The sequence below is a fragment of the Moschus berezovskii genome, chromosome 1 (genome assembly GCF_049115385.1).
Source record: "Moschus berezovskii isolate FMDL1 chromosome 1, NW_MosBer_1.0, whole genome shotgun sequence".
Classification (NCBI taxonomy): domain Eukaryota; kingdom Metazoa; phylum Chordata; class Mammalia; order Artiodactyla; family Moschidae; genus Moschus; species Moschus berezovskii.
Genome location: NC_142460.1, coordinates 121,798,068 through 121,810,995, shown reverse-complemented (window position 1 = coordinate 121,810,995; position 12,928 = coordinate 121,798,068). Strand labels below are relative to the sequence as shown.

General features: G+C 43.4%; 1 protein-coding gene across 1 annotated transcript in view; it reads left to right on the top strand.

Annotated features, from left to right (window-relative positions):
- Window positions 1-1,633: 1,633 nt before the first annotated feature.
- Window positions 1,634-12,928, top strand: part of LOC129551748 (uncharacterized) — a 691,626-nt gene continuing 680,331 nt past the window's right edge. Inside the window, exon 1 of the mRNA XM_088833084.1 lies at window positions 1,634-2,052. Within this exon, the coding sequence (XP_088689210.1) occupies window positions 1,634-2,052 (419 nt within the window). The remainder of the gene's footprint in view (window positions 2,053-12,928) is intronic.

The following is a 12,928-nucleotide window of genomic DNA, read 5'->3' as shown; positions in this document are numbered from 1 at the left end:
GTTTTATAGAGTAAAGTGGTTCAAATAAAGATTTCTATTGTGCAAATTGTCCCAAAATTCTGTTTGTTAAAGGCATCTGTCAAGTATAGAGAAATCATCTAGTTGTATATTTGATTTTTCACTTTAAGTTAAACTTCAATAAAAGAAGTAAAAAATATGAATATGTCTAAGAGAAATAGAAAAGACTGCAGTGTAGTGTGAATTCCAATGCCACAAGTCAAGGAGGGCAAAGTCATAGAATGTGAAATAACTCAGGAGTGGAATGGTTCTATCCCACCCTCATTTTTTTCTTTCTTTTCATAGAAACCCCTTAAGTTTGCTCCTCAGTCTCTCCTGTATATGCCAAATTGCTTCTTTAGTTGCAGAAAAAGCAGAAAGGTAAGAAGGGAGAACAAAGGCTCAGAAAACTGAATGGAAGAGCCAGATGGTTAACTCAACTATGAAGGGCAAAGGGAAGCCCCAAACACCAATTGGGGAAGATCTTTTTCGAACTCATAGGACCGAGGAAATCAGGTGGTACCGCTTTAAATGTTTGACTATAAATGAGTCATTGGAGAGCCACTTTTGGTTAAGTTTAGGAACCAGAGAAATAAGTTCTCTCGCTGCAGATTGATCCGATTCCTGAAGTGCTGAAATGCAGATTGTTGCTTTGGAGCCGGGCTGTCCTTGTTGGAGGGCACAATGCACCATAGATTTTTATTTGCTAGAAACAGACTCCAGAGGCTTGTGGCCTTCCAGACAGCAGCTGGCGCCGGGCAGAGGCATCGCTTCGGGCCGGAGCTGCTGGCGACCGCGCGGCGCTTGGCTGTGCGTCCCAGGCAGGCGGGCCAGCACCGCAGCCGGAGCCCCCGGTTCCGAGCAGACGCTGTTCCCTTCTGGAAGGGCTCTAGGGGCTCGCAATGGACTGCTCCTCAGCAAATCTGGGGAAAGAGAAGCTGGTGTGAAGGAAAGGTGGGGGTAGGTTTGGAAAAGGGTTGGCTTCTCCTTATAACTCTGGTGCCTGAAGGGGGTGAGATAGATGCGGACCAAATAAAAGGAAGGGAGATGATCCCATTTGGAGTGACGAGGATTTCTGGATGAGCCGACGGTGTCCTGCAACTGTCAGTTTGGCAGGAGATTTGACTCAATCAACTGCTATTCGGTTCCCACTTCAAACACACACAACCCACCCCCCACCACCCCGCCCCCCCGCCCCTAGCCTGTGTTCTGACGGACTCCAGAGACTCGGGTTCGGAGAGGAGCAAAAAAGAATCAAAAGTCAGCTTTCCTTTAGTCTCTGCTGGTGGCAGATTACATCTGGCTTGGTTTAGGGCAGGTTGGTTTGTGAGGGGTTCGAACCGCTTCGCCTCTTTGGCGAGGTTTCGGTGTGTGTCTTGGATGTGAAGGTAGGAAGAGGTAGGGAGCGGGGTAAGGAGAGATGATTAAGCAGAGCCCCCTAAATCTCGTTTTAATTGCGCCCCCAGCGTCCTGCCGCGCTCCGCGCCTCCTCCGGGCGGCACAAGGTGGAGAGGAGGGAGTGAGGAGGGCGAGGGGCGCAGGGCAGCTCAGCAGCTAGTCTAGCCAAGGTGGCAGCGGGACTGTCTCTTTAAGCGCTCCGGAGGGGCCGGGCCCCGAGAGCAGCAAGCGCGTTTCCATGGCACCGAGGCTGCGGGGGCTGCGGGGCCGCGGGGCCGCGGGGCTAGCAGGTTTCCAGTCGCTCCCGTCGGAGAAAGGGCGCCCATCTCTGCGCCCCGAGCGCCACCCAGGCGTTCCGCCCGCGCGCTCCTCGTCGTCGGTGATGCCTAGTGGGGCCGAGCTGCTGCCTCGCCCTCTGCAGGGAGACGCATCTCGCCGGCCCCGCGAGCCCCGCACACCAACTTCTGCCCCGCGAGCTCAACTTCTGCACGGGGCTCGGACTTGCGGAGCCGGAGCGGCGCGCGGCGCGCAGCCGGGGTGGCGGCTGGAGCCGCTCCGCCCGGCAGAGATGACCCGGCGACTGTGGCTCTGGTGCTTCTGGGCTTGGGTGGCCGCCGGCTGGCCGCCAGGCAGCGCCCTTCAGCTCCGGCCAGGCATGTAAGTGTAGCCCGCGCGCTCCGGGATGTGTAGGGAGAGTCGGCCCCGTGTGCCTCCGCCCACTCCGAACCTGCTGCGGCCCCTGTGGCTGGAGCAGTTCCCTCCGGGGAGGGGTGGAGGGCGGCAGTGGCGGGCAGGCACCCGGCGAGGTCCGAGAGCTGTCCCAGGCCGAGCGCGGCGGGAACGCTGTCCCCTGCGCGTCCTCGGGGCAGAGACCCGGGTGCTTCCCACCTGACTTACTTTCTCAGCGCCAGACAGGATTTCTTCCTAGTGTGTGTGTGTGTGTGTGTGTGTGTGTGAATTTCCTTTTTGGAAGAGTAATTGGCTAATGATAAGTTCCACTTTTTGAATGGGTTTTGAACGAAATCCTGTTGAACAGCGCGTTACTTGACATGTCCTTCCTAGAGACCAGAGTTTATGTAATATCTAGTCTTTTTCTTTTAAGAAGTATCTCCGAGTCCGAAGGATTGGATTATTCCACAGGTTTGTTGAGAGGCGAACCCTTTGATGGCGAACCCTTTTTGACTTTCGCCAAAGTGAGGAGCTGGGGAGGCGAGTGTGTTAAGGGCTGAGTGCGCGGCCACTCAGATGCTTGCGGGGTTAGGAGAGAACGAGAGTAGGAACTTGATTATAACGCATCCTCTGCGGGTGGGGCATGGTTTCATTTCCAGAACAAAAGTGAAGGAGGCAGGAGATGCTCATTCTTGGTCCCTGTGGCAAGTGTTGCCAGAAGCTCAGGGCAGGTGTGAATCTTAACCAATTGCCTTATCGCCGTGACTGGCTGGAGAAGTTTGCCCCGGAATGCTGTCTTCTCAGGGGGATGGATCATCATCAACTGTCTGAGAGAGAAGCCAAATCTAACTCTGCTTTTGCTTTCTACTCTTAAGCGGTTATGAATACACCTTTAATGTCTTTGCTACTTCTTCCCTTCATTTTTGATTTTCTGAAATGTGAATGCTTTATAGTGGAAAAATGGTTTAGATGAGTACACAAAGCCATCTGTACCTTTCTGGGTCTTGACTTTTTCTTATCAGAAAAATACTATTTTTGGATTCACTTTATATTTCCATATTTCATCCTTCTCCTGTGAGATTCGATTTGCTACCTGGCTACTGCGAATGTCACTAACTATAAATCTTGAGACATGACCAGTGTGCAGTGGCATCGCAGAACGACTCCTTGTCTACATAGTTTGTAAATACGTTTTGGCAGAAACGCAAGAAATTTCTGGGTAGGTGATTTCTCTTACATTGATAAGATGGGTCTTGTTTATTTGGGCGTTTCCTCTCCAGTTTATTTCAGAAAACACATCTTTCTTGGGGTAGCTTGTGCATACATAAGCCTCCACTTTTTAGATACTGCTTTTTTAGCTAGCTGGCTGACTAGCTGTTCTCTTACTTTTACAAGTGCTGTTATTAAAATGGACCCTGACTAACTTACTAGGTAGCTACCCGTGCACATGTGGTAGAATAATCCCTTTTGGGGGGCACTGAAAAAGAACAGAGATACCATATCACTTTTTATATTGCTTAGTTATTTTACCTCATGTTTCAGTATTGGTACTTTTGTTGAAAAGGCTGGAAGGATGACATTGCATTTTTTTAAAAGGACACTGCTACTGCAGCTCATTCATCAGGTGAGATGAGATCAGATATTAAAACCAATATAAATTCTTGGGTGTTTAATAGAGATACTCTGTCTGGGAGTTATTGAGATCACTCTGATGACTCTTAGTACTTTCTGAAATCTGGATGGGAAAAATCCAATCAAATTTGTATTTAGTCCTCCCTGGTATTAGAGTTAATGGTTTCTTCAGCAGGAACCATGTTGGGATTTAGTGCTAGTTTTCTGCAGATGCCTTTGCAATTGTTGTAGGCATGTGGAATACAGCCACGCAAAGCACTTGGCTTCCACACACCTGTCCATCTATTAAATTAAAGAGAATTCTTCCTGAGATTTTTATTGACCTCTGAGGTCCATTATCAGTGAGAGCAGGCTTCTAATGAGATGAGGGCCACTAATGAGAAGGCACCATCCTACTGACTGGCACTTGTAAGTCATTAACACAGGTAAAAGTTTTGTGTAGCTGATCTTGTCCTTGGAAATGACTGTGCAGCTAAATAATGGTCAGCCTAAGTGTAAAGAATTGTATTTATGGTATATTCTTCCACAGGTAAGCTCATTTTCAAAGGAAATTCTATCAATGAAACAAAAGATATAACGTATGACTTATGGGTCCTCCAACTCTACTGATAATCGATCTTGCTGATGACCTTGTCATCACTTTAAGCAAACCTTTGGTTTCTTAAGGTTAGGCAGATTTATAAAATCATTATTCCACAAAGAGTGCCTGTATACCTGCTATGTGACTCAACATTGGAAATCACAGGTAATGAATACTGAGTCTTTTTTGAATTCTTAGTCAGATGTCAGACAAATTTCTGACTACATGTATTATTTCATTTTATCCTGGAAATAGCCCTACAAGTAAGGCACTGTTTATCGTCTCCATTTACGATGAAGAAAGAGACATGGTAAGGTTAAATTCACACTCCAAGAATTCATGAGATTTGGATACAGGTAGTTTGAATTCCAGTGCTGGAGTTCTTAACAAACATGATCCCTTTTAGAACACCCAAGCCTAGCCTGTGTTTCTAAGAAGTTCTTTGTAATCATTGCCCGGGGTTCTCAATGGGAATGCAGCTGGTATTTTCTACCTAGTGGGAGCCTGTGGGGCTTTTTTGACTGTAAAAACTATAGGGTTCTATTGGCATTTGGGCTTGGTATGGAGGTGGGTTGGTGTGCTTTGTCGTGCAGTGGGTAAGATTGTTCTTCACAAGGAAGATCTGATCTCTCTCTTCCTCACCGAGACTTTTCATAAGAAATTCTCCTGCTCTTTTATAGCTGTAGACACTGAAGTATTAAAACAATGGGCTTGGCTTAAACTGGGAATTGTGGAATAGGGAAAGCTAGCCTTGGCAAGTACATTATGAATTGGAGAGTTGTAACTGATGATGGCATTTTGATAAAGGGATATTGAAGTGTTTACTTATGTTAATGGTACTCTGCAAATGTTTTCTCAAGGATTAAATAGACGGAAATAAACTCTACTCCACATCTTTGAGACATCAAAGGAAAATGACTGGCTGTAATACACTCTATTAAAATTTATCCTTTGTAATGCTGTCTTGTAAACACTTGCATAACTATTGTATACAACATGATGGAAGTAGTGAACATGGGTGTGTTGCGGATAGATGCCATTCAGGCAGAATGTCTATAAAGCCAGATCTGCCTATAAAGATCTGCCAGTAGCTGAAGCTCCAGGGACTTGAGGTACTGGGCATTCTCTGACACTTAGTGGGGATTTTAGAAAGGTATGGCCACTTTGTGACTCAGTAGTCTCCTAAACTATTTTATCATGTGACCCCTTGGACTGTAGCCTGCTAGGCTCCTCTGTCCATGGAATTTTCCAGGTGGAAATACTGGAGTGGATAGCCAGTTCTTCCTCCAGGGGATCAGGACAGCTCATATTCATTCCCTAATGTAGGTCTCCAATACAGGTTGATGTAGAAATCTGAAATGTGCCTGATACAATACAGCTTACTTACCCAAATGCCACCCCCAACACATGTGTAGAACCGTTTCCTCTCAGCCTGCTGTAGATGATATAAAAACTTGTGGTCAGCGTGGTAGAGATTTAGCTTTTTGAACAATCAATACATTTAGAAGTAGAAAAAGGGAAGAAGATATAATAATCCAGAATCATGAAGGGGAATTGACAGAGGTGTCTTGTGAAACACACATCATGTTGGTATTTGTTTTATTTGCTCTAGTTTTATTTCTTTTCACTTCTGATAAAGCCTGAAATTGAGCCAATTAGAGATGTCTGGGGCTATGAACAGAACAGTCCACTTTTAAATTCACAAATAATTTAAACACGGCCTGTGGTCTGTCATTTACTCAGTGTAAATTAATTAAAAAATACTTTTCGTATTTGTTGAGATCAGTCATACTAAGTGAGCATAACATGAAGTAGAGAAAACTATGTGCACCCTCCATGGGCAAGGCATTGTTTCTAGCAGTTTGCGTTTATTGTTTTAAGAATAATCCTCTGAGGTTGGGAATACTGTCATCTCTATTTTTCAGATGAGGGCACTGAGAGAGAGGGAGAGATTAAGTAACCTGCTGTGGTTTCATAGCTGAGAAGTGGTGGGATGGGCTTTGAACCCATTGTAACTCCAGAACCTTCTTCCTGATTAGTTACCTGTGATGGTCCCTCTCCCCTTGACCTTTCCTTCCTAGGCTTTAAAATTACCATCCTCCCAGGCCCTCCTGCTTATTTTCAACAGTAACTTACGCTTTCTCCGATTGCCCCAAGTGGACCTGGACCTGAACTGAGGCATTACCTCTGCCGGGTAAATTTAGGAGCCAACTTCAGCCCATACTTTATTGATGACATTGACATTGCATTATTGAATATGTAATGTTTTGACAGACTCTCTGTTCTCAGCAGGGAATCCTCAACTTCCTGTCCTCAATATTTTTTTCTGTTTCTTTACTTCTTTCTTGGGTATCTTGTCGGAATAACTTTCCAGATTTTTCAAGGTAATTCCTTCCCTACATGTTCCACATCCTAGTTTGAACGGTGTTCTTTATTAGTCATCTCTTTTCTTCCTTGAATTGCCTACTCTTTCCTTTCTGCTATTTTCGCCTCTCCTCCCCCATGTGTTCATGTCTTCCTGTCTGCACCTCCCTCTGTTTCGTGTTTGTGATATGTTTGTGTCTATATGTGGATCTGTTTTGATTCTTCTCTCCTTCACCTTTAATTTCTCAAGAACAGGTCTTTGATGCATATCAATGATTTTATCATTGAGCATTGAACCCACTGCAACCTGGCCTCCTCTGCTAAAATTCCTTCTCAAGATGCTGCCTTCATTCCAGAACTCACCCTACTCCCTTTTTTCTTCTGGATACTCCTGTTTCCCATTCTACTTCTTCACTTGTGCATTTCCTTTGTACACTCAATTTCATTGGTAGTTCTCTTGCACTAGTTGCTGCTTTCTCTCACCTTGTATCTTTAATCCCCTTTCCACTCTGCATACTTTCCCTGCTTTATGTATTTCTTTCCCTGGCTTCTATGTGTTCTATTCCGGTGAATATACAGATCTAGATCTGCACATTTAGCCCCATTCTCTTCAGAGCTACAGAGTTGCATTTCTAGTAATAGATTTATTATCACTGTGGGGTCAAGACTCAAAATGTCCTTAGATCATCTCTAGATATCTTTGTCTCCCTAATATTTTCTCCCTCCAAAGTTCTTGACTCATCTTTTTGTCCTTCGTATTTGAACTCATGTCTGTCACTTTTCTCCTAGTTTATCTTGTAGTTACATTATAAGCTTTAGATAAGATGATCATGAACAAGCCTTTGCGTATGATGATTGGATAAATAGAAATGAATATTTATATTTCTCTCAGGTGTCAAATTTTAGAAACACCAGCAATGAAATCTCTTGAATTAGTTCTCTTTTCCATTGCCAACACTCAAGCCCAGCCATGCTATTTTTACTCCTAGATTGCTATGGTTGTCTCTTGGTTGGTCTTCCCCTTCATATTCTCTGGATCCTTTTTATTTTTATTATATATTCAATATCATCAAACAAAGAACATCATTTCCTTTTGCAAAAACTTTGATTTTCCATGGAGTAAAGTTCAAGCATCGATTCCTCGGCGATCAGCTTTCTTCACAGTCCAATTCTCACATCCATACATGACCACAATGCTTTTGAACTGTGGTGTTGGAGAAGACTCTTGAGAGTCCCTTATACTGCAAGGAGATCCAACCAGTCCATTCTAAAGGAGATCAATCCTGGATGTTCATTGGAGGGACTGATGCTAAAGCTGAAACTGCAATACTTTGGCCACCTCATGCGACGAGTTGACTCACTGGAAAAGACTCTGATGCTGGGAAAGGTTGGGGGCGGGAGGAGAAGGGGACGACAGAGAATGAGATGGCTGGATGGCATCACCGACTCTGTGGACATGAGTTTGAGTGTACTCCGGGAGTTGGTGGTGGACAGGGAGGCCTGGCGGGCTGTGATTCATGGGGTCACGGAGAGTCGGACACGACTGAGCGACTGAACTGAACTGAAAGTTCAAGCATCAGAATATTATTCTTAAATAGCACTTATTAAATGCCAGGAACAATATAAATACTTTCTATATTTTAACTCATTTCATCCTCACAACAACCCTATCAGAATATTAGTATCTGCATTTTATAATGAGGAAATTGAGATTTAGAGAAGTTATGGTTTTCTGAGAAATTGCATATAAGGCTATGGAGCTCAGGAGAATTTATGTAGTTAACAATTTTGAAAGCTAGGCTATGAACCCGGACTGTTTGTAGAATCTGTGCTTTTAACTATTGCACTCTATTCAAGATTTTATCTTTCTGGTATTATTCAATTTCATAAACTTTTATAGGACAATTTAAAAAATTTCCTTTAGTTCTTTTCTCCTCATCAAGAAGTCTGATGAGATGTTCTTGTGTCAGATTTTACTCTGCCTGCAGGGTAACAAGTTAGTCTGCCAGAGTTCATAGCTGCTGACAGAAGACAGGAGACTCCTGGATGAGAGGCTTTACTAATCAATCAGGCCATAGCAGGTAATTCGAGCTTCACGTTTGCATCAGTCACCCCCCACCAGTTCCATGAGGCAGTGAGGAGTGGCCCAAATGGATACTGTGTACACAGTGGATTTAAATCACAGATGAGGAACCCAGGTCTTATAAAAATCTCCAATATTATAAGGGGGACGTTAGCAACCTTGCTAAACTTTTGGCCTTAGAGGGAGACATCATCTTTCTTATCCTGCTCAGGAAACAACTCTGCCCTCAGCCCTGGCAGGACACACCCTCTAAATCTTCCAAGGCTCTTGCTATACAAAAATCCTTCTAGAATAAAAGCCCTGAAAACTTCTTCACAGGATATGTAGAAATGAGTCCCAACACCTCTAACATTTTCTTTCCCCATTTCACCAGCATGGGCTTTGCTAAAGCTTAAATTTAGTTTTGTTCTCTAGTTAAACCCAGCACTTGTGTTTCCATTTCTTTTTCAATAGGTGGGAAGACTCTGGAACTAGATGAACACAGAGGTTTAATGAGCGGACTCAAGGGACTATGTTCAAATCCCGAGTATCTGTCTTCTCTCCACTGAAGCGGAAATTAAATCACTAACCCAGCAGCTTAATATGTAGCTGATTTCTTGTTACTTCCATTTAACAAATGTTTATTCCTTGTCCAGTGTTTTGCTAGGCTTTGGGGATACAAAAAGGATAAGTTGATTCTCTGTCATCGAGCAGCTCATAGACCTGGAGGGAGATCAATGAACAGATCAGAACTTATCCAAAAAAAAAAAAAAAATGGCAGAGATGGAACATATAACCTAGCCAGAAGGAAGAAATAATCTAGGGCTTCAGTTGTAGGTTTTCAAGAGTGTATTTTTCTTAAGCTAATTCACTGAGTAAAGTTTAGATGGATGATAAAAGTGGTGGTGGGGTTCTAGTTGATGAGAAGAGCATGTGCAAGAAGAAGGAAGTCTCTTCTCATTTAGGAAAAACCATGAATCATTTTCTTAATGGTATGTCTGGGGGGGAGAATATAAAAGGAGCCACAGTAGAAGATGAGTTTAAGGCAGTTAAGAGGGACTAACTCAGGGTGGGTCTTACAGTCTCAAGGTGAGAACTTTGGACTTCACAGTACACCAGTGGGAAACCAAGAAGAGACTGACTGAAATCAGAGGCGGAACCTAGTCAGATTTGTGTTTATTGAATGAAGAATGGGATGGAGAGGGAAGAGGCCAGAGGCGGGGAGCCCAGTGAGGAGATTGCTTCAGTAGTGGAGAAGTGGTGTGAGTCTTATAAACAAAGGAAGTACTGGTGGTGATGAAAGGAAGGATAGATTCCAAAAGAGTTGGTGAATGTGTGGTGGAAAGGGAGTGAGAGAGAAAGAAGGTGCCATCTGGGTAATAGAGAAAATCAGAAACACAGGAAAGGGGAGACGAAGGTGAGTTCTGCTGTGACCCTGTCGGCACTTAACACATCTGTGGGCTCTCAGATGGGGACCTTCTGGGGAAGCTCCACAGGAGTGTCTGAGGCCAGGAGACTGGTCTGGGCTAGATCTATATTGGGGTATTGAAGTGTCAGGAGACAAGTATGTATAAAAAGTGAGGAGAAAAGATTATTGAAGAAGGAAACCTGGGATACTTTAGTATATGAGAGGAGGGCTTCCCAGGTGGCACTAGTGGTAAAGAACTTGCCTGCTAATGCAGGTAGATGTAAAAGACCTGGGTTCAATCCTTGGGTTGGGAAGATCCCCTGGAGGAGGGCATGGCAACCCACTCCAGTATTCTTGCCTGGAGAATCTCATCAATGGAGGAGCCTGATGAGCTGCAGTCCGTAGGGTCACACAGAGTTGGACATGACTGAAGCGACTTAGCAGGTACACACATGAGGAGGACAGATGAAAAAGGACCCAAGGAGGAGATTAAGAAACTGCCGGCAAAGAAGGAAAGAGGGAGGGAGTGTAAATGCCATGGAAGGCGTCAGGGAATTTAAATAAAGGAGTATGGAAAGTGGAGGGTGTTGCTACTGAAAAGTAATTGACTTAGAGTTACCCCCAACAAACTCAATGGAAGAACCTTGTTGTAGTTGAGAAAACTCTGGTAGCCATCACTTTTGGTCATGGTGACAAGAAGTATAGACTCCTGGAGAGCAGCTGGAGGTGTCTGAGCTCGTGCTGGACTCACTTTGTCATCATTGCCCCTGCCCCCCATGCCCTTGCGGGGGCCCCCCAGTGCTCTCTGTACTTTACCCTCAGTGAACTTCCTGCCTCCTTGTCTCTGCCAGGACAATCTCTTAAGACCCAGCACAAAACTCATCTGTTTCACAGATGAGTTCTGGGTCCCTCACACAGGGTTAGTTGACTGTCTGTCCCAGCAATCTGAACTGACGTTTGAATTTTCATAGGTATGCAAAGATCTCTAGATTTTTTTTTTTTTTTTTTAAAGAAATCTATTTGAAAACCATGTGATAATGATGAGAACATGTTTGGAATTAGTAAAGGCTTTCACAGCCAACTGTTTGTAAAGTCAGCTCCTGGTATATAAATTGTGTGGCTTGTCAACTGGTGATGTGGGAAATATTTTCTGTCACTCTTCAGTAGACAGTTTTCAGCGGGGGTAAATGTTCTCCTCACTGATACGGTTAATTAAGAATTGACAGTAATTCTGAGCTTTAGCGACTTTGACTCTTGAGAGAAGAGGCAGTCCCAGGAGATTTGAGGTTTGGTTTCTCTGAATTATTAAGAAAACCGTTTTTCTGGTTTAGCGTAGTAGATTCTGATCAGTATCAGGAGAAAGGCAACCTAATTTTGATATTTTTTTTTTCTGGAGCTCAAAACACTAATCTTCATTTGCAGTACTTCCAAATTTTTGTTACATTGTAAAGGGTTTGACTTATAGACAAGTATGTGATAATAGAGTAATAGTCAAATTGTATTACTTTTTTATTTATTGTGGAGTTTAAACAAATTTTGTCTATCCCAGCTTACCTAAGTCCCAAAGATAAGAAAACTCTTCTCAGCTTGAATAAACTGGGAATGTATCTTGACATCAAAAATTTATTTTCTAATGCCTTTCACGGTTTATTCATGCTGAGAACCACTTCTTATCTTTTGAACTTTTGAACTCTGTCTGTATTGGGATGAGCAAAAATGAACATGGGTTTCCTTTCAATGTACTAAAATACCACATGTAAAATAAAACAAGTAGAAACTCCAGACACAGCGATACACACTGGCCAATTATGTGATAACAGAATAGTATTTGTACTGGGCTTTAGGCATGTTATATGCAATATGAAATGAATTTTGAAATAGGAAACACAACAGGCAGCAGCTATTAAAAGGTATGCCTTACATCTCTTGTAAAGCACATCTTGCTTGAATTCAACTGACAGTAACAAGTTAGGGCCAGGAAACGACTCAGTCAGCATTCCCTTTCATAAATCTATTTACAGTAGAAACCCTATTAACATTTTAATTGTTTCACAGCTAAACTTGCTCAAAGCGCCACCTTTAAAAGGGCTCAGTTTCATTAAAATTTAAGGGACCAGGGAGTTCATAGTCTACTCTAATGACCCAGCGATGGTTGTAAAAGTTCTAAATATATTTTTGGCTCACTGTACAACTGAGGGATTCTTCGTAGTTGCCAGATATGCTCCCAGTAAGTTGTATCTCCCCATTTGAATCCCACCAGAAAACTCTCTCCGCTTCTCCCTTCTGAATCCCAGGGTCTCTCTCCTAAAGGCCTGTTGAGCACCTTCTGTCAATTTTTATTTAGTTGCTTATATAGCTAGATTTTAACTTCATTGTGGGCAAAGTGTGAGCCCAGTATTTGTTTGTTGAATTTAAACTAATTGTTGATAATTAACCTTCAACCTGTGTTTCTGTGTCCTCTCTATTGCTCCTTGTTGATAAAAATGTATCCCAAACTTCCATTATTTGTAAGCATTAGGAGTTCTTGTTTTGGCTGTGCTACAAATTAGCTCAGTGAGACTGGTAATGTCTCTGATCTCCAGTTTCTCATGTATCTGTTACAACAAATGTTCCAAGAGATACACGTTCTTCAAGGATTAATCAACCTTAAAATATATCCCTAATCTGACTCAGATATACAGATGACACCACCCTTATGGCAGAAAGTGAAGAGGAACTCAAAAGCAGCTTGATGAAAGTGAAAGAGGAGAGTGAAAAGGTTGGCTTGAAGCTCAACATTCAGAAAACAAAGATCATGGCATCTGGTCCCATCACTTCA